The sequence below is a fragment of the Salmo salar genome, chromosome ssa27, assembly GCF_905237065.1.
Source record: "Salmo salar chromosome ssa27, Ssal_v3.1, whole genome shotgun sequence".
Taxonomy (NCBI): domain Eukaryota; kingdom Metazoa; phylum Chordata; class Actinopteri; order Salmoniformes; family Salmonidae; genus Salmo; species Salmo salar.
This window is the reverse complement of record NC_059468.1, coordinates 904,222-926,814: the sequence shown is the minus strand read 5'-3', so window position 1 is coordinate 926,814 and position 22,593 is coordinate 904,222. Positions and strand designations below refer to the sequence as shown.

Sequence of the window (22,593 nt, the reverse complement as noted above, 5' to 3'; positions counted from 1 at the left end):
CACTCTTTCTTAACCACGTCTCAGTAATGACGAACACACCTGGATTGGAGCTGTGAACCCACACTTTTAATTGATACATTTTAGGTAATAAGCTTCTATTGTTAACCTAAGGAAAACCCAGGCTTTTACGAGAGCAGAAATCAGTGAAGCAGATATCAGAGCACAAATCAGAATTGGGGCTAGCAACGGTAGATGGGCCAGGGTGTACATGCACATTTCCAGATATAATCAGCAGAAATACAATCAGGGCATGGCAGAGGACAATCAGGGCAAGGCAGTGTTGATTAATAAAATGTTTATGTGCATTAGATGGCAACAAGTTCATATTGTACAGCAATTTCATGAGGTAACATGAGGCCAAGACAGACAGGGGAAGACAGGCCTGGGCAGACGGTGAACAGATCGCCAGGTGGAATCCAAGCAGCAGTGCAGCAGACAATGGGAGTAGGTGTCACACCCACTTGGGAGAAGCTTTTTTAGGAAGGAAGATTCCTTGTAGAAAATCCCAGCTAGCTAGCTGCTAACAAGTCCCAGCTAGCTAGCTAACAAGTCTCTGTCCGTCTTTTCCATGTAGAAAAGGAGGTCGTTAGCTAGATATATCTTTTCAGCATTGGCAAATTTTCCTTTACGACGTCCAAACAAAGTTGTCCTGTGGCTGTTGTATTTTGGGGATTCTGAGGAGAGAAAGCTCAAGAGTTTTCACACCTCTCACTTCACACGTCAGTGCTAATTTCAGTCAGATTCTTTCCTAGCAGCTTGGTAGCTTATTTATAATTTTTTTACATTTTATTTAACCTTTATTTAACTAGGCAAGTCAGTTAAGAATAAATTCTTATTTACAATGACGGCATACCAAAAGGAAAAAGGCCTCCTGCAGGGACAGGGGCCTGGGATTGAAAATATAAAATAAATACAATATAAATACAGGACAAAACACACATCACAACAAGAGAGACAACACCACTACATAAAGAGAGACCTAAGACAACAACATAGCAAAGCAGCAACATGGTAGCAACACAACATGGTAGCAGCACAAAACATGGTACAAACATTATTGGGCACAGACAACAGCACAAAGGGCAAGAAGGTAGAGACAACAATACATCACACAAAGCAGCCACAACTGTCAGTAAGAGTGTCCATGATTGAGTCTTTGAATGAAGAGATTGAGATAAAACTGTTTGTTGCAGCTCGTTCCAGTCGCAAGCTGCAGCGAACTGAAAAGAGGAGCGACCCAGGGATGTGGGTGCTTTGGGGACCTTTAACAGAATGTGACTGGCAGAACGGGTGTTGTATGTAGAGGATAAGGGCTGCAGTAGATATCTCAGATAGGGGTGAGTGAGGCCTAAGAGGGTTTTAGAAATAAGCATCAACCAGTGGGTCTTGCGACAGGTATACAGAGATGACCAGTTTACAGAGGAGTATAGAGTGCAGTGGTGTGTCCTATAATGAGCATTGGGGGAAAATCTGACGGCCGAATGGTAAAGAACATCGGTCCGCTCGAGAGCACCCTTACATGCCGATCTAGAAATTCTGTCTCCGTAATCTAGCATGGGTAAGATGGTCATCTGAATCAGGGTTAGTTTGGCAGCTGGGGTTGTGGTGAAATACTGCACGGAGCCTTCACCGTGCGCTGCCACTTTAAGAGCACATCAGCAGTAAGGAAGGAGGAGATAAAGACAGCTCTTTCAGCTCTCTGGGAGGGAGCTATTGGTTGGCGCGACAGTTTGATTGTGTGTGCTATGCTGCTGAAGTCCTTGTTTATTTTCAGCGTGTTTAGTTTATAAAGTGTTTAACTCAATCATTGGTGTGACCGCTCTAGGTCGTGGTCGTTTGGGACCGCACCGGTTATGGATCGCATCGATTAGTAGCAACATTGTTGCAAAGCTTTGACATACAAACCATCAGACGGTCAGACAGTACAACTGCAAGCCTGAAGTCAACAGCTAAGATCTCTCTCTCTCTCTCTCTCTCTCTCTCTCTCTCTCTCTCGACATCATTGAGGACCTTTAAGGTTGCAGTGACACATCCATAACCTGAGCACAAACCAGAATGCATACCCGAGAGAATACCATAGAAATCAAGAAAGCCAGTCAGTTGATTATTGACAAGTTTTTGCAACACTTTTGATAAACAGGGCAAAATATAATTAGGTCTATAACAGTTAGGATTAGCTTGATCTCCCCCTTTAAATAAAGGACGAACTGTGGCTGCCTTCCAAGCAATGGGAACCTCCCCAGAAAGGAGAGACAGGCAATGATAGAGGCGGCAACCTTAAAGAAGAAAGGGTCTAAACCATCTAAATCATGTTTTTTGGGGGTCAAGTTTAAGGATCTCCTTTAGCACCTCGGACTCAGTGACTGCCTGCAGGGAGAAACTTTGTAGCAGGGCAGGGGAAAAAGAGGGAGAAGCATCTGGGATAGTCGCATTAGACGGGGTGGGAGATGAGGAAATGTTGGACTGGCAGGGAGCCATGGCTGAGTCAAATAGGAATCCTGACTTAATGAAGTGGTGATTAAAGAGCTCAGCCATGTGCATCTTGTCAGTAACAACCACATCATCAACATTAAGGGACATAGGCAGCTGTGAGGAGATGGGTTTATTCTCCAGGTTTTTAACTGTTTTCCAGAACTTCTTAGGGTTAGACCCACATAACTGCTCCTTAAAGTAACTAACTTTGGCCTTCCTGATAGCCTGAGTGCACTTTTTTCTCATTAGCTTAGTAGCCTTATTTATTATCTTTCTAAAACAAAATTACCTAGAGATTCTTGACTTTTACATTTTGGCTTCAGAAAGTAGGTTCAGACTGAACACAATTTTGTGTTGGATGGCATTTACAGGTTCCGCTGTGTTTCTTCTGCAGGTTTTGGCTTGTTAGAATTGTTTTTTTATTGATAGTCCTTGGTAGTAATAGTCCATTCAGGTAATTATGTCCAAGAACAAGGTTTTAGGTGTGGAATTGTGAATTGGAATGAAGGTTTTGATGTTGAGGTTAGTATCCTGTATAAATCCTTGCAAAATAATCCTAGTTTATCTACATGTATCCTCTAATTCTATATTTTTGCAGAAGAACTTAAGAGCCCATGCTCTCTGTCTATTCGCTCTCTGTGTCACAATGTTTAGCAAATTGTTGTTATTTTGGCTGCTTAATTTGATTCACAACATCACTATAGAAGGCCTAGATTTACCCTAGATGTAACCCTATTTTCATCCAATTTTAACTTGATTATTACTTCTCTGTGGTATAGTAGAATAGTGTAGTAGGCTACACTGTAGTAGCAAAATGAGGCAAAATGAGAGGTTTTACTCCACCCAAAATCTGTCCACAAAAAATAAGCCCACATAGTAATGAATTTTGGTATGGAGGTCAATCACTTCGGCGATGTCATTTACAAAATAGCTTCCAATACCCTACTCAACAAGCTGGATGCAGTCTATCACAATGCCATCCGTTTTGTCACCAAAGCCCCATATACTACCCACCACTGCGACCTGTACGCTCTCGTTGGCTGGCCTTCGCTTCATAATCGTCGCCAAACACATTGGCTCCAGGTCATCTACAAGACCCTGCTAGGTAAAGTCCCCCCTTATCTCCGCTCACTGGTCACCATAGCAGCACCCACCTGTAGCACGCGCTCCAGCAGGTATATCTCTCTGGTCACCCCTAAAGCCAACTCCTCCTTTGGTCGTCTCTCCTTCCAGTTCTCTGCTGCCAATGACTGGAACGAACTACAAAAATCTCTGAAACTGGAAACACTTATGTCCCTCACTAGCTTTAAGCACCAGTTGTCAGAGCAGCTCACAGATCATTGCACCTGTACATAGCCCATCTATAATTTAGCCCAAACTACTACCTCTTCCCCTACTGTATTTATTTATTTTATTTATTTTGCTCCTTTGCACCATATTATTTATATTTTATCTCTGAACTTTCTTCAAACTACAAATCTACCATTCCAGTGTTTTTCTTGCTATACTTTATTTACTTTGCCACCATGGCATTTTTTTGCCTTTACCTCCCTTATCTCACATCATTTGCTCACATTGTATATAATCTAATTTTTTTTAAAAAAAATTTCTACTGCATCATTGATTGTATGTTCTTTTACTCCATGTGTAACTCTGTGTTTTTGTATGTTGTCGAACTGCTTTGCTTTATCTTGGCCAGGTCGCAATTGTAAATGAGAACTTGTTCTCAACTTGCCTACCTGGTTAAATAAAGGTGAAATAAAAAAATAAATAAAAAAATGAGGATGTCAAATTTGATCAACAAAAAATGTAATTGCTAATTTTCTATGAGTAGTTTCTTAATGGTTAGGTTGTTACGTGGTTAGGTTGTTACGAATGCACTGATAAAAGTGGACACACGTGGCATTTTGGCAACTTAAAAAAAAAAAGACTTTATATTGGAGTTGTGCCTGTTGTCATAGAGATAGGACTCATCGTGGCTATAACCCATTTTAATATAGACATTGTCGTTGAGGGGATTCAATCATTTTAAAGTAGTCAACTTTAAAACTTTATGTGTTGGGAGCAATCAGCCAATGAAAAAAAGATAATTGACCACTTTAAAATGGAGATAGCCTCAATGACGCTGCCCATGCTGTCATCCTCTATTTTTCTATATGGCTTGCTGTTAAAACTGTATCTGCCCTCGTATTGGCTAGAATGGTCCCACCTGATCTCTTCCTCCCGCCTGCCCTTCCATCTTTAAGGACATGTATTTCCATTTTTAGAGCGCTCAATCGACTATCTTGTCAATATAATAGACAATCTTTGACTGTAGTAATGAATGGTATAAAATGATGCCATTAGTGCCCCCCTCAGAAAGTATCAGATGCATAACTTCTGTGTTTAAAAAAAAAAAGACAATTATATACACGCATAATAGGTTTTCTTAATTTAGTAAATGTGCATTCAATATTTAAGGTTTTATTAAAGTGGTCAAATGTGGTTTAGGATGAAGATCTAAGGGTTACAATAAATTACAATAGGCCTACAGGTGTCCAACACAGACAGAGACAAAACTGTACCGTGTATTTTAGAATCTGACGAAAGTGGGAAGCAATGGTGGAACAGATGGGCAATCCCATGCAACAGGGTTGAAGTCAGGCGGGAAGTCCCGACAAATATAGCTCAGTACAGACGTGTCAATGTACGGCTGGTTAAAGATGCCTCCCCTCCGGTATATAACGTGCACATGCAAGCATCTTATCATCAGTGGAAGAAGGGGTCTGTATCCATTACCTGACACCAATTTCACCTGCGCGCGTCAATCAAGCCGCTTTCGTTACACAACACATCACTTTGGTTGGTTGTTCTTTTTAAGGGAGGTAACGCAAACGGCCATATTGACATCCCATTGGAAAACACACTGCAGCATCGGAGTGACGCAGCATGGAATTCCCACATTTCAGATGATCACGACCGGAATGCTGTCTGTAAAATAAAATTACGGGGACTATCGGAGCTAAAACGGTGAAATTGAAGTGAAATAAGCGGGGTAAGAATATGCTATTTACATGTATTTTATTATTTAGGGGAAAGTATTGTGTGTGTGGTCAACGCGTGGCTATTGTACGCGGAAGCGAGTGCTTAAATGTGGGAGTGATTGCATGCAGCCTTTGTGTACCATGGGAAGTTGAACAAAGTAGGCTACATAGTGTCTACAAACATTTATTTCCAGTGAGTTTTTCGTCATGACTTCTACTCTTACTTTAACTCACTTCTCACAGGAGCAAACCGATAATTCACACGACGGAAATGTAAGACTCGGGCAAAAAGAAGAGAACATGTCGTCAGGGTTTGTCAAAGGTTAATCCACAGCTCTGATTTTGTTAGCTACCTTTAACAACTAGCCTCCAGCCTCCTTGCCATCTGGATCTGACATTTCTTGGTCGTATCTGAGAGCCATAGAAACAATTGAGTCTACAGTGTGAGGCCCTAACCAAGCGATAATGAGGGTCCATCTTTCTTTAAAATAGGCACTTACTCTATCGCGATTCATTCAATGTTTGTCACTTATCAGTTGTCTCAATTTTAAATTGCGATAATGTAGTTTATTTTAATAATTTTAGGGTTTATAGGCTGTTGCGTATGCTACAGATTACAATTATTGCAACTGGAACTAGAAGGTAGGCTATGCAGTATTTCTATTAATGTCAGATTCTTCACTGTAGGTGAACAATTTGGTGTAGTATGATCTCTGGTACAATGTTGGTTTGAAAAGCACTTTTCCAATACACTGGCATGATATTTTTGTTCTCTACTGACACTTTATTAGGCCTATATGAATGGAATTTGTGCAAATGCATGATGAGAACCCAGTGCAAGTACACCACAGTCCTGTTGGCCTATGTGTAGATACTGCCGACATTGTGAAACCACAATTAGTTATTATTGGGTAATTCATAATTACATATTTGTTACAAGTAGTGAATCTCTGTTCTCTGCAGAATAAGTTGTAGTTTCTGTGCTGAGCCTCAAGGGGGCGATGTCTGACAACAGCAGCAGCACAGGCAGCAGCCGCAGCGGATCCTTGACCAGCAGTTGGACTATGCTGTCCCCAGAGGTAAGATAGGTAGATACAGGGTGTCTAAGGTGTGCCAACCAGACCTGTGTTTCAAATACTTAAATCAATTAAAATACTTTGTGCCTGTTTGAGCTTGCCTGGCAAAAGTCCTAAAACTGCAAACACTGCCGATCTGGCACTCCAGGCAGATTCAAACAAATGCTGAAAGTAATTAAAATCCAGGTCTGGTGCCAACTGTAATGACGAGAATAGGCTGCTCACCTCAACACAGTATTGGATGTCAGGTTAGTATTCAATTTGAGTTTTATATTACATTTCCACTTTACCCACATATTGTGTGTCTGTGGCAGTGTGAATGATTAAATGAATGAATGGTGAGGTGAATAGATAACGGTTTAGTTGAGAATGCTATGCTCTCTAATGAGATCATAATAACCTTCTACATTTCAGGAAGCTGCTGAAATTGTTAATCCTGTGGATGATGGGACTGAGAGGCTTTGTGATGTTCCTAGTCTGTCAGAGGAAGTCGCAGGTACCTGGGCTCTATCTCACACCAATACGGTTTCCCTATGCTTTCTATGTGGAGTATTGTGTTATTGTCCTAATGTATGGATGTTGCATAATGAAGTGTGTGTGTGTGTGGATGTAATTTATTATTCAATGTGTTATGTCAATGTTATGTTATTAATGTGTTAACATTGTTATGTTAATTCTGATCCAGGGGCCACTGTGGAGTCTAAGCAGAGTGACCCAGAGACTCCAATAGAAACAGTGTTGTCAGAGGAGGGCCAACAGGTCTGTACTGTGAATCCCTGAACACACTTCTTTCTGAGGGTATCATTCTCACTGCATAATCTTTCATAATACAAAGTTTAAAATGGTGTCTTATGTTATATGTCTATGGTTATAACTCATTATTACCAATGACTATTAAGGTTTGTGCTTTTATTTTCCTCTGATTCCCAGGTTTGCCAGGAAATGGCTCCTGATACCTGTGAGGGTCCTGTCCCCTCCAGACCTATCCTGTTAAGCCCATCCCCGACTAGCGGTGTGCCCCTTGACCATGACCTGGAGAGTCAACCTGAACCCCCCATCATCCATTCTATGGTAACCAGCTCCCCCACTGACAATGAGCAGTTCGCTGCCATGCCCTTTGTCACTCATGTCGACCTGGTTGTGCCATTGGATGCATCCTTCACAGAACCACCCCCCTCAGAGGTTGAGCTTGAGTTAAGCCCCGTCCCTGAGAGCTCTCCTCTTGATACCCACACTGATACAGGCCCTGTACCTGAGAGTATTGCCCTAGAGACTAGTGCCCCTAGTGCCGAACATGACATAAGCATTCACACAGAGACTCCCACCCCAACGGGCCCCCCATCTGACACTGTCACTGATATTGGCCCTGCCCCAGAACCACATGCTGCTCCAGAAAGCCCAGCCCCTGATAGTCCTCCTCCAGATACCATTGGTTCAGAGGATGCAGCACAAGAGCCATCACTGGAAACGGTGGAGACAGAATTGCCTGAAAAAGTGACTCATATACCAAAGGAAAAAGGTATGCATGTGTACACTAGGTTGGAAATCAGGAAAAATCTTCTGAGATATGACATTCAATTAACACTAGAACTGCTGGCTTTCTCAACCTACAAGTACCTGCTAGAGAACGCAGTCTGGAGTCCCTTTAAGCCTACACCAGATTCACCTACTGTGCTGTAATCAACCTAAATAACTACCTTTGTATAATAATTTGATTGAATGTAGTCATGTCTTAAGAATATTTAGTTTGATTATTTGTATACTGTATATTTTGAAGTACATTACATGCACATACACATGTACAGTACCAGTCAAAAGTTTGGACACCTACTCATTCAAGGGTTTTTCTAGATTTTCTACATTCTAGAATAATAGTGAAGACCTCAACTATGGAATTACACATGGTATCGTGTAGTAACCACAAGTGTTTAACACTTTTTTTGGTTACTACATGATTCCGTATGTGTTTCATAATTTTGATGTCTTCACTATTATTCTACAATGTAGAAAATAGTAAAAATAAAGAAACCCTTGAATGAGTAGGTGTGTCCAAACTTTTGACTGGTACTGTATGTATTATTCTACAAAGGCCTACTTCAACACTTTCTTGCATTAAAAAGACTACAATGTAATAAATTGTATCCATTTTATTTGTACATTCGATGAGTAATGGTAGGTAATATAATCCAGTCAAAGAAATGATAAAATATACATTCTTACAAATGCATAATAATACACGTAAGTATTTATATGTTTAAAAGAAATGGAAAGGGATTTTTTTCTTCTCAAAGGCACTTGTGTCGACTGGTTTCCACGTTAAGAGTAACGTGAAGCATTTTTTTTTTCTTCTTCTGGCTCTGTACTCCCAAGTTTGGATTTGAATTCACATCCAGTCAAAATAATTTGCCAACACTTGAAAAATATTACAAACAGAAATGTAAAAGAAAGCCAACATCAGATAAAGACCCTACATTGTCATCTCCATTGTGAATTTCAGGCTCAATATCTGCCATCCGACTCCAGTTCATCCAAATTCAAATGTCAGTGACCGTTGGACTATGGCGGTTCTATTGTTAACGCACCTCAACTCACAGTTACAAAAACATTTACGTTAGAATTCCACACAAGACAAATCTACATTCAGAGCATTCTACCATCTAATACTTTTGCATAAATAGTTTCAATACCTTTAGTGCATGATTTAAAAAAAAAAAAAAACATTTCTCTCTGCATATTATCAATCTTTCTGCTCTTATTCTCTCTCCTTCTGCTAGAATCTCCCAGTAGCTTTGACTTTGGAAGAGCTGACACGAGTGCTGAGGAAGGAAATGGTCTGAGGAGGAGAAATGTGGCACCAACAATGACATCGGAGGAGGATGATGATGATGAGGAGGAGGTGGAGTTCAAACTGGCAGAGAGGAAAGGGGGAAAGAAGGGCTTCTCTATGAACACATGCATTGTGGCAGCCCTGGTCCTGCTCTGTCTAGGGTCCCTCTTCCTCTCCGGTAAGTCCAGCCTGAACCAGGCTTTAGTTTCATTTTTTAAAATTGAATTCCTTATGGAATGGACAGTTTAAAACACAGTGGCTCAACAATGCTTCATTATTTTGATCTATAGAAAGTCTACAGCCCCCTTGGATTTCTTCACATTTTGTGTTAATAAGTGGGATTAAAATTGATTTGTCTTTTTTTTGTCAACAAAATACTCGGAAAGGGAAAAACTATATTTAAAATATATGTATATATATATATATATATTTTTAAATGATTAATGAAAAATAAAACCCTAATATACCTTGATTAGACAAGTTTTCACCCCCCTGAGTCAATACATGTTAGAAACACCTTTGGCAGTGATTATAGCTGTAGTCTTCTTGGGTAAGTTTCATAAGAGCTTTGCACACCTGTATTGTGCAATATTTGCCCATTTGTATTATTTAAATTCTTCAAGCTTTGTCAAGGTGTTAGGGATCATGGCTAGACAGAAATTTAAGTCTTGCCATAGATTTTCAAGCAAATTTAAGTCAAAACTGTAACTTGGCCACTCACGAACATTCACTGTCTTCTTGGTAAGCAACTCCAGTGTAGATTTGGCTTTGTGTTGTAGATGGTTGTCCAGCTGAAAGGTGAATTATTCTCTGAGTGTCTAGTGTAAAACAGACTGAAGCCGGTTTTGTTTAATCGAGCATCCCGGAGTCGCCTCTTCGCTGTTAACGTTGAGACTGGTGTTGTGGGTACTATTTAATGAAGCTGCCAGTTGAGGACTTGTGAGGCGTCTGTTTCTCAAACTAGACACTCCAATGTACTTGTCCTCTTGCTCAGTTGTGCACCGGGGCCTCCCACACCTCTTTCTATTCTGGTTAGAGCCAGTTTGCGCTGTTCTGTGAAGGGAGTAGTACACAGCGTTGTACGAGATCTTCAGTTTCTTGGCAATTTCTCGCATGGAATAGACTTCATTTCACAGAACAAGAATACACTGAGTTTCAGAAGAAGGATCTTTGTTTCTGGCCATTGTGAGCCTGTAATCGAGCCCACAAATGCTGATGCTCCAGATACTCAACTAGTCTAAAGAAGGCCAGTTTTATTGCTTCTTTAATCAGAACAACAGTTTTCAGCTGTGCTAACATAATTGCAAAAGGGTTTTCTAATGATCAATTAGCCTTTTAAATGATAAACCTGGATTAGCTAACACAACGTGCCATTGTAACACAGGAGTGATGGTTGCTGATAATGGGCCTCTGTAAACCTATGTAGATTTTCAGTTTCCAGCTACAATAGTCATTTACAACATTAACAATGTCTACACTGTATTTTCTGATCAATTGGATGTTATTTTAATGGACAAAATGTGCTTTTCTTAAAAAAAAAAAAAATACATTTCTAAGTGACCCCAAACTTTTGAAAGTGTGTTCTTTTTTCGTGTGTGTGTGTTGGGTGTAGTCTTTCTATTGGCTTTGTATCTAGTAATCATCTGCAGTCATCATTGCAGCAGGGAGTTCTTTCATCCTGCAGCGCAGAGCACTTGAGGTGTAACACAACTGTTAATGATTTGAAACTGAAATAAGACCAGTTGAGAGAGCTGACAAATTACACTTCAAGATCATTACTGCAATACAGACTGCAATGGCATCAGTGTTTTTTTTATTTTGGAAATAAACTATTCAGTCATGTGCCTTAATATACGTTGCAAACATTTGGAAAATGTTGTTTTGTTTTTTGACAGATGACTCGGATGGGCTGAGTGGGGCAGAACAAAACCAGGTCTGTTCCTCTATCCTACTTCCTACCTTTCAACAATGTTGTATTGTGTAATAGAATGATATTAAAGGGGCAATCTGCTGTTCAAACAACAACAACAAAGCGACCACGCTGCCACTGTTTTGGTAAACGGCTGAGGGATGGGGCTGGAGAATTGTAACTTTTAAATTCATACACAAAGCTATGGACTCAAGGACTGACCATCTATACAGTATTTACTATTTTACATTGGTGTATAACAAGCTTATAATTTGGGTTCTGATGGGGTATGACTGAACTAAGCTTATGAAGTATTTATGTTTGAAAACATCTATGGGTGTATATTTCATTTAAAAGTCAAGAAATTGATTTACCAATGGCAGACCTTTAAATCAGTAATTAACATCTTCCTTATTCGACTAAACTTTTATAAGATATGCATAGTTCCAATCTTTGCTTTACGCTGTTTGCTCATACACAGTTGAAGTCGGAAGTTTACATAGCCCTTAGCCAAATACATTTTAAACCAGTTTTTCACAATTCCTGACATTTAATCCTAGTAAAAATCCCCTGTCTTAGGTCAGTTAGGATCACCACTTTATTTTAAGAATGTGAAATGTCAGAAGAATAGTAGTGATTTATTTCAGTTTTTATTTCTTTCATCACATTCCCAGTGGGTCAGAAGTTTACATGCATTCAATTAGTATTTGGCAGCATTGCCTTTAAATTGTTTTACTTGGGTCAAACATGTCGGTTAGCCTTCCACAAGCTTCCCACCATAAGTTGGGTGAATTTTGGCCCGTTCTTCCTGACAGAGCTGGTGTAACTGAGTCAGGTTTGTAGGCCTCCTTGCTCGCACACGCTTTTTCAGTTCGGCCCACAAAGGACTTTGTTGTCCTTAAGCCGTTTTGCCACAACTTTGGAAGTATGCTTGGGGTCATTGTCCATTTGGAAGACCCATTTGCGACCAAGCTTTAACTTCCTGACTGATGTCTTGATGTTGCTTCAATATATCCACATAATATTCCTCCCTCATGATGCCATCTATTTTGTGAAGTGCACCAGTCCCTCCTGCAGCAAAGCACCCCCACAACATGATGCTGCCACCCCCGTGCTTCACGGTTGGGATGGTGTTCTTTGGCTTGCCAGCCTCCCCCCCCCCTTTTCCTCCAAACATAACGATAGTCATTATGTCCAAACAGTTCAACTTTTGTTTTATCAAACCAGAGGACATTGCTCCAAAAAGTACAATCTTTGTCCCCATGTGCAGTTGCAAACCGTAGTCTGGCTTTTTTATGGTGGTTTTGGAGCAGTGACCTCTTCCTTGCTGAGTGGCCTTTCAGGTTATGTCGATATAGGACTCGTTTTACTGTGGATATAGATACTTTTGTACCGGTTTCCTCCAGCATCTTCACAAGGTCCTTTGCTGTTGTTCTGGGATTGATTTGCACTTTTCGCGCCAAAGTACGCTCATCTCTAGGAAACGGAACACGTCTCCTTCCTGAGCGGTATGACGGCTGCGTGGTCCCATGGTGTTTATACTTGCATACTATTGTTTGTACAGATGAACGTGGTACCTTCAGGCGTTTGGAAATTGCTCCCAAGGATGAACCAGACTTGTGGAGGTCTACAACTTTTTTTCTGATGTCTTAGCTGATTTCTTGTGATTATATTATTTTATTTTTTGTCTTTTTTTTTACTTTTTTTCCCCATGATGTCAAGCAAAGAGGCACTGAGTTTGAAGGTAGGCCTTGAAATGCATCCACAGGTACACCTCCAATTGACTCAAATGATGTAAATTAGCCTATCAGAAGCTTCTAAAGCCATGACATAATTTCTGGAATTTTCCAAGCTGTTTTAAAGGCACAGTCAACTTAGTGTATGTAAACTTCTGACCCACTGGAATTGTGATACAGTGAAATAATCTGTTTGTGAACAATTGTTGAAAACATTACTTGTCATGCACAAAGTAGATGTCTGAACCGACTTGCCAAAACTAGTTTGTTAACAAGAAATTTGTGGAGTAGTTGAAAAACGAGTTTTAATGACTCCGACCTAAGTGTATGTAAACTTCCGACTTAAACTGTATATAACTACTGTGTTGTTGGTTGTATATAATGCTGAGGTGTAGATTATGTTGTGGATTTACAAGATATGCTTAGGTACAATGTTTGTTTATATGGTACCAGTCAAAAGTTTGGATACCTCCATTCAAGGGTATTTAATATTTTCTGCATTGTGGAATAATAGTCAAGACCTCAACTTTAAAGTAACACATGGAATAATCTAGTAACCAAATAAGTGTTAAATAAATCAAAGTATCCACCCTCTGCAGTGATGACAGCTTTGCACACTCTTGGCATTCTCTCAACCAGCTTCATGAGGAATGCTTTTCCAACAGTCTTGGAGCTCCCACATATGCTGAGCACTTGTTGGCTGCTTTTCCTTCACTCTGCAGTCCAACTCATCCCAAACCATCTCAATTGGGTTGGTGATTGATGAGGCCAGGTCATCTGATGCAGCACTCCATCACTCTCCATGGTCAAATAGCCCTTACACAGTCTGGAGGTTCTGGTTGTGTGCATTGAATTCTAAATAAATCACTGTCACCAGCAAAGCACCATTACACCACCTCCATGCTTCATAGTCGGAACCTCACATGCAGAGATCATCCGTTCACCTACTCTGCGTCTCAAAGACATGGCGGTTGGAACCAAAATCTAAAATTTGGACTCATCAGACCAAAGGACTGATTTCCACTGGTCTAATGTCCATTGCTCATGTTTCTTGGCCTAAACAAGTCTCTTCTTATTGGTGTCCTTTTAGTAGTGGTTTCTTTGCAGCAATTTGACCATGAAGACCTGATTTCACAGTCTCCTCTGAACAGTTGATGTTGATGTCTGTCTGTTACTTGAACTCTGAAGCATTTATTTGGTTTGCAATTTCTGAGGCTGGTAACTAATAAACTTATCCTCTTCAGCAGAGTTAACTCTGGGGCTTCCTTTCCTGTGGCGGTCCTCATGAGAGCCAGTTTCATCATAGGTCATGATGGTTTCTGCGACTGCACTTGAAGAAACTTTCAAAGTTGTTAATTTTCCAGATTCCCTGACCTTCATGTCTTGAAGTAATGGACTGTCGTTTCTCTCTGCTATTTCAGCTGTTCTTGCCATAATATGGACATGGACTTTTGACTAAATAGGGCTTTCTGCTGTATACCACCCCTACCTTGTCACAACAACTGATTGGCTCAAACGCATTAAGGAAAGAAATTCCTCAAATTAACTTTTAACAAGGCACACCTGTTAATTGAAATGCATTCCAGGTGACTACCTCATGAAGTTGGTTGAGAGAATGCCAAGTGTGCAAAGCTGTCAAGGCAAAGGGTGGCTACTTAGAAGAATATAAAATATATTTGGATTTGTTTAACTTTATTTAAAAAAAAAATTTTGGTTACTACATGATTTCGTAGTATTGATGTCATCACTATTATTCTACAATTTATAAAATGGTAACAATAAAGAAACCCATGAATGAATAGGTGTGTCCAAACTTTTGACTGGTACTGTATATAGTGCTGTGTTGATTGTCTGTGATTTGTATTGTGCTGGACAGGACTGGCTAAACAATCCTCAGAAGATGAAGGAGCTTTTGGACAAACTGACACAAGAAAATCATCAAATCTCCCAGTTAGAAACACAGCTTCAGGTCAGCCCACGAACCATATAATTATTTTTGAGTGGCTGCGGATCCAACTTTTTGGGGATCTTCAATCCACTGGACTAAAAGATCCATTGCTTCCCGAAGCTTCTGCGTATGTGTGGATCACAATCTGATCATGTGTATATTCTCTACTTTACGCACAGAGAACAGGCTACTCAAGCGAATGGTGCTCGTTTAATAAAGTTAGATCAAAGCTGAATTAATGTCTGCAATATCACAAGGATCAGTCTTCTACATTTCATAATTACTATTATATTTGGTTATGTAATTACTGTGATCATTATGTGATCTTGCAGACAATAATTCAGTTTTGATCGAACTTATTAAACGAGCACCATTCGCCCGAGTATTGTTTTCTGCGTGTAAAGGAGAGAATATACACGTGCAGAATGTGAGCTGCACAAATCAAATTTTAATGGTCACATACACATATTTAGCAGATGTTATTGCGTGTGTAGCGCAATTCTTGTGTTCCTACCTCCAACAGTGCAGTAGTAGCAACAACTAACAATACACACATCTAAAAGAATTGGAATAAAGAAATGTATAAATATTAGGACGAGCATTCTCAGAAGCTTCGGGAAGCTACGGATCTTTGGACTAAAAGATCCTGAAAAGTCGGATCCACAGCCACGGCCTAATTATTTTAGATTTGTAAGAAATATTTTTAGAATCCTTATTATTATGTCCTACCTTTCTAAGAACTTTTTCCCCCTCTGTTATAGGCCCATAAAGAAGAACTTGACTCGGCACTAAATGCAGGATCAGCAACGGGTAATGAAAACGGAAAAGGAGATCTGGAGCAAGAAAATACTATGAAAGAAGAGCTGTCATCCCTGCCTGGCCTGAAGGAGGAGCTGGAGTCGCTGAGGGCCAGAGTGACCGAACTGTCCCAACTCACTGCAGGTACAGTATTTTCATCTCACTGAATTCCTTAATGATTCATTAGTGCCTTTCTTCCACTGCTCCTATATTCATTCGTTTGATAATGTACAGTCGTGGCCAAAAGTTGAGTGACACAAATATTAATTTTCACAAATATTAATTTTCACAAAGTCTGCTGCCTCAATTTGTATGATGTCAATTTGCATAATGGCAATTTGCATATACTCCAGAATGTTATGAAGTGTGATCAGATGAATTGCAAAGTCCCTTTTTGCCATGCAAATGAACTGAATCCCCCAAAAACATGTCCACTGCATTTTGGCCCTGCCACAAAAGGACCAGCTGACGTCATGTCAGTGATCCTCTCGTTAACACAGGAGTGAGTGTTGACAAGGCTGGAGATCACTCTGTCATGCTGATTGAGTTCGAATAACAGACTGGAAGCTTCAAAAGGAGGGTGGTGCTTGGAATCATTGTTCTTCCTCTGTCAACCATGGTTAACTGCAAGGAAACACGTGCCGTCATCATTGCTTTGCACAAAAAGGGCTTCACAGGCAAGGATATTGCTGCCAGTAAGATTGCACCTAAATCAACCATTTATCGGATCAAGAACTTCAAGGAGAGCGGTTCAATTGTTGTGAAGAAGGCTTCAGGGCACCCAAGAAAGTCCAGCAGGCGCCAGGACCGTCTCCTAAAGTTGATTCAGCTGCGGGATCGGGGCACCACCAGTACAGAGCTTGCTCAGGAATGGCAGCAGGCAGGTGTGACTGCATCTGCACGCACAGTGAGGCAAAGACTTTTGGAGGATGGCCTGGTGTCAAGAAGGGCAGCAAAGAAGCCACTTTTCTCCAAGAAAAACATCAGGGACAGACTGATATTCTGCAAAAGGTACAGGGATTGGACTGCTGAGCACTGGGGTAAAGTCATTTTCTCTCAATCCACTTTCCGATTGTCTGAGGCATCTGGGAAAAAAGCTTGTCCGGAGAAGACGAGGTGAACGCTACCATCAGTCCTGTGTCATGCCAACAGTAAAGCATCCTGAGACCATTCATGTGTGGGGTTGCTTCTCAGCCAAGGGAGTGGGCTCACTCACTTTTCCCTAAACACAGCCATGAATAAAGAATGGTACCAACACATCCTCTGAGAGCAACTTCTCCCAACCATCCAGGAACAGTTTTGTGACGAACAATGCCTTTTCCAGCATGATGAAGCACCTTGCCATAAGGCAAAAGTGATAACTAAGTGGCTCGTGGAACAAAACATTGATATTTTAGGTCCATGGTCAGGATATTCCCCAGACCTTAATCCCATTGAGAACTTGTGGTCAATGCTAAAGAGGCGGGTGGACAAACAAAACCCCACAAATTCTGACAAACTCCAAGCATTGATTATGCAAGAATGGGCTGCCATCAGTCAGGATGTGGCCCAAAAGTGAATTGACAGCATGCCAGGGCGGATTACGGCAAATATTGACTCTTTGCATCAACTTCATGTAATTGTCAATAAAGGCCTTTGAGACTTATGAAATGCTTATAATTATACTTCAGTATTCAATAGTAACATCTGACAAAAATATCTAAAGACACGGAAGCAGTAAACTTTGAAAGTTAATGTGTCATTCTCAACTTTTGGCCACGACTGTATACATAAAGTCAATATTTTGGTACATTTGAATAATAATGCACTCGGAGCTCCCGAGTGGCGCTGCGGTCTAAGGCACTGCGTCTCAGTGCTAGAGTCGTCACTACACAGCCCGGAATCGAACCAGGGTCTATCACAGCCGGCCGTGATTCGGAGTCCCATAGGGCGGCGCACAATTGGCCCAGCGCCGTCCAGGTTAGGGTTTGGCCGGGGTAGGCGTCATTGTAAATAAGAATTTGTTCTTAACTGACTTGCCTAGTTAAATAAAGGTTAAATGTAAGGAAGAAAACAACTGAAATTCCAATGACTACTCAATAAGCTGAAAACTCAAAGCTTTTTATTTCGAGTTGTTCCATTTTTTTGTTTTGTTTTATTCAAATCAATTCATGAATTGAATGCCTTCAATTTGAGTTTACCCTCACCCTGATCAAAGTGAACTGTATGGTTCAGTGGAGGTTTTATTACTGTTATAAATCTGCTTCAACATGCATGTAACAATCATACGAGCTGTTTTAGAATACTCATACTAACCGTACTATTTGTGACGTGAATTGAGAATATAGTATGCTTATTGGTCATAGTATGGATGTAGTTAGTTTGCGGGTGTCGTACTAAATTCGCCAAAATATGAAGTATACAGGCAGAAGACTATCTGTACTTTAGGGCCCATAATGCAATTCTTCAGGAAATGGGTGTGCTTCACATCGTTTTCAGATTTGAATAAAATGGCGGAAAATATGCAGCTGAAGTACGAGAGCGGCTAGAAATTCATTGCTTTAACTAATTATGACAATGTTAAGAAAATGTTGAGCATTGTAATGACTTTTCAAATAAGTTACCTTACATGTTATGTTGGCTGACAATTTGTTAGCTACACTGTCCTTACGAACCGCATAGCATACACTATGTACCCGTATGTTAGCTAACATTAGTTGGCTACTTATACAGTATATTGCCAGTATATTAACTATATGCTATCTAACTACCCAACGTTTATTGACTTGATTATTCCCGTCATTCTTTGCTTAGCTAAATGGTATAGTCGTTGTGCGTTCTCAATGGGCGTTCGGGTACTTTCGTAAATTCGCTTTGGATATCTACTCAGATTTGAGCACACTCGTCTGAGTGTACCAGAGCGCAGAATAATGCATTTACGAGAGCTCAACACCTGTTGAATATGGCCAGTGTCAGTAACCGTTGGCAAAAAAAAGCATAATTAAATTGTTGCCAACAGCACAGTTAGTCTCCAATGCTCTGGATAACAAACTGCCTAACCAGCTCTGTTAGGGTGAGTAAAATGGTCATAGTGGTCTCATTTTTGTCTGGAAGTGCAAGCTAGCCAACGTTAGCTTAGGTGCTTGACAGTTGTAAGGTCAGAATGGCTCACATCAACCCTACTCCTCAGCCCGAGCGTCCAGTGTGCACTCCGAGAGTGAAGCGCTCTGAGTTTACGAGCGCACTCTAGCACTCCAGATTGAATTTAACACACCCGTTAAAAAAAAAGTTGTAAAATGTCTAACTAATAATTTGTTATGCTAGCAAGAGGTTGCATAGCAACAGCATCAACTTTCGGTAGACAGGCGAAGAGCTAGTATACTCAACTGAAAGGTTACCATTTGTTTACAGTATACTAAAAGTAGTGTGTGTATATACAGTATGGGTATTCAATCACAGCTCTGGTTTGGTAGCTGAATGCTCTGTAACTCACTGATTTGGTCTGATAATGTCTACCTCAGCCAACCAGGACACAGCCCCACTGCCCTCAAGCCCAACTCCACCACCTACTGGCCAACCTGGAATTAGCAACCAGAGTAGCACCACAGTAGTGCCCGAAAGGAGGAGTGACCTGAGAGCGCGTGCCAGGGTGAAGGAAGAGCTTCAGAGGCAGAAGGCGCTGTTGGAGGAAAGCAGGAAGAGACTGGAGGGGAGGAAGAAGGATGAAGGGTACCAGAAGAGGGAGAGCCTGGCTGAGATCCAGAGGAGGCTCAGTGAGCAGGTGGCGAAGATGGGGAAGAGGAGTGAGGGCAAGAAAAAGCCATGGGAGAGCAGGAACAAGAAGGATGGGAAAAAAGGCAAGGACAACAGCAAAGGCCACTGGAAAAAGGAAGAGAAGGAGTGGAAGGGAGAGAAGTACTGGAAACACAGCAAAGACATGGAGGGCAGATGGAAGGAGAAAGATGAGAGAAAGGTGAGGGACTGGAAGGCCAACAAAGAAAACTCTCATAAAGAGGCCTGCAAGAAATCCCAGGATGAATGGGAGAGGGAGAAGAACGAGCGCAGGCTGGACAGGGATAAAAGAAAGCAGGAGAGACCCTGGAAGTCCAGGAAAGAGTCCAATCATCACCATCAACAAGACTCCAACCATCAGGAGCAACATCAGCACCACCAGTATGAACACACCAGCTTCTGGAAGCACCAGGAAGAGAAACTTGGACGAAACGTTCGCCCCCTGGTGGGTTGCAGCAGTGTTGAGGACTGCGCTAGCCAGGAAGGGCTCTTTCCTGTGGAACTGTCTGAATTCGAGGAGTTGTTAGATGGCTACCTGAGCAAGCTGGAGAGGGCTACGTCGGACAGCAAGGCCGAGATCCAGAAGCTGGCCGCCATGTTTTTCCGAGACGGTGTGTTCGTCCATGACAAAGTTCTCTTCAGTGACTTCGCTGAAGATGTGGCGGAAATTTTAGAGGACATGGTGGACATTTTGGAGGTTGATGGGCAGGATGATGACGGCCTGGAGGAGGCGATGGAGGAGTTTGAACGAGAAGCTTTGTGGAAGTTTGCAGCCACTACATAGATAGCAATAATTCAGAAGAAAATGCAACATCAAGATACAGCAATGGTATTACATGGTGGTATACAGCAGGTATTTTAAGGCTTCTGGAACAAGGAGTGATCTTGCATCTCGTAAACATGTCCCTATCTCTGCATCTATAATTAGCTGAAATCGTTCTTGTCTTTCGGGACTCGGTCGTTACCTCCTTATGTCAGTTCATGTCATGTCTTCAATGCCAAGCCCTACATGTTGACAGTTGTGTAGAGTTGATTTGCATATAGGGGTTGGCACTTGTAATGTCGCGGTTCAAGATCAAAACAGGATAAGATTCACAGCAATGTGAACTCTATGCTCCCACAACAACTGATTGCTGATCAGTCTCTCCTCTGTTGTCATCGTTAGGATCAGATCTAGTTGAACCGGTTCTGTATCAGCTCCGTTAGCTTCTGTTGTATCAGCTCTGCAAACATACAGTGCTGTGTAGGCGCTAGGCCCTTAGTGGTTGGTTTCTGTTTTTTGCTAATTGTCTTAACATTTGAGTATAATGGTTGGTGAAAGCAGAACATTCTGGAACATTTTAATGAAAGCAGAAGGTGCCCTGCCAAGTCAGGACGGAGGCCCAGCTCTGCTGCCTCAATCGCATTGGCACAAGCAGTAGTTCTTACTACTTATTCACACTGAGATCATGATTGTGGTGTCCTAATGTGGCTGGAATCAATTCTAATATAGCTCAGTGTACTATGCTGAGTTAGACATGTAGATAAAGGAGTGCAAAACCAAATTGACAATTTGACACATCTGAACTATTGTTTTTGACACATTTTGATCAATCAATGGTATTTTCAATAAGCACTGTTATTGGTTGCATTTTCCTTTTTATAGTTATTTTGATTACGGTGATGTAACCTGGAATATATGTCTATATGAGATCGGTTTAACTGATGTTTTGTCACGCAATGCCATTTACGCAATGCCAGATTTCAAAGTCAAACTAACTACAAGGTTATGACATTAGTACATATTAAAAGTAATAGTTGGTACTTTACAAGAGTTGAACCTGTACACATTTCAGGATGACTGTTTTTATGTTTATCTGTTGTCAGACTCACTATCAATTACATTAGGCTTTCAGGTTTTCATAGCTTTTTTTGTGTTTTTTTTAAAGAACGATAAGACTAGTCCCTAATTTTGCTTAGCATTTTAACATCAAACCAACACTAGCTGTTCAAATGTCATATGTCCTTTTAAAGTATATAATGTCAAAGAAATTGCTTAAGATTTATTTTTAAGATTTTGTTTCTGCCAGCTATGTGCCTTTTTTTATTTTTTTATGTCAATTTTCACACTTGGATTGACAGTGTTTGACAAACAACTAAATTGGTTTGCTTCTGTAAGCTTAAGAATTCAAACTATTTGTTAACTTGATTGGTGTATGGTCCAGTTATTTTTTTGTTGGTCTTTTGTGAAGAGAGAAAATGTAGGAGGATACTCCTTTTGTGAATTTAATTAGATATAGTAAGTAATATTTTATGTTTTTGGTTGAATTTAAAACCTGTAAATGTAAATTCATTGTTCAAGCTTTTTGACCAAAGAAGTCTAGCGACGATGTGGATAAATACTTAAAATAATAAGCAACTTGAGAGATTATAAACAAACTGCATAAGATGAGGAAATTAAATTTTTTCAACTCTCCAAAATGCACATGATTACATATGTAACAAAATGTTATTTTACAATGGACATATAATTTAGGAGTCGGGACAATCCCAGTTTTAGCATTTAATAAAATCGAGTCTCAGCAGCCATTTCTTCTCTTAGTGGGTTTGTGTTGGACTTTTAAATTAAGATTACAATGAAATCTTCATCTTGAAAGATATATATATTTTCCTCTGTCTAAAGGTTTGTTCACACTGGCAGTTTGAAGCTTGCTACATAACTTTTGAGTGACCGGAAGCATGAGCACCACCAATCAGCCTGCACCAATGCCCTGTCGTTACTATGACAAATAGCATAGCCATATCAGCAAATGACTGCTGTCTGAACACGCGTGTATACGATTTGGTCACTTGTTAACTTGCTGTTTGGACAATCAGTATTCTAAAATGAATTTGATTAACAACTGATTTGAGAATTTAGGCAGTGTGAACAAGGCTTAGGTGTACGTCACTTGCGCTACTGGCGGAGGAGGGGGAAGTACATGTGTGGAATGATTACCCACATTACTAGACAAAGGTATGACACAGACTAATCCCTTGTAAGTAATAATGAAA

General features: G+C 40.7%; 1 protein-coding gene across 5 annotated transcripts; it reads left to right on the top strand.

Moving 5' to 3' along the window:
- Positions 1–5,217: 5,217 nt before the first annotated feature.
- On the top strand, positions 5,218–22,128 carry pbxip1a (pre-B-cell leukemia homeobox interacting protein 1a). Of its 5 annotated transcripts, none has more exons than XM_045709427.1 (11): positions 5,220–5,506; positions 6,459–6,574; positions 6,758–6,819; positions 6,986–7,067; positions 7,257–7,330; positions 7,502–8,090; positions 9,346–9,576; positions 11,294–11,331; positions 14,920–15,012; positions 15,753–15,933; positions 19,290–22,128. In XM_045709427.1, the coding sequence occupies exons 3-11, from the start codon at positions 6,775–6,777 to the stop codon at positions 20,342–20,344; spliced, it is 2,388 nt and encodes a 795-aa protein (XP_045565383.1). In that variant the 5' UTR covers positions 5,220–5,506; positions 6,459–6,574; positions 6,758–6,774; the 3' UTR covers positions 20,345–22,128. The 5 variants fall into 5 exon arrangements, with proteins under 5 accessions (XP_014032364.2, XP_045565383.1, XP_045565384.1 ...); XM_045709428.1 differs by having other exon boundaries at positions 6,720–6,819; XM_014176890.2 differs by lacking the exon at positions 6,758–6,819 and adding an exon at positions 5,739–5,817.
- The last annotated feature ends 465 nt before the right edge of the window (positions 22,129–22,593 follow it).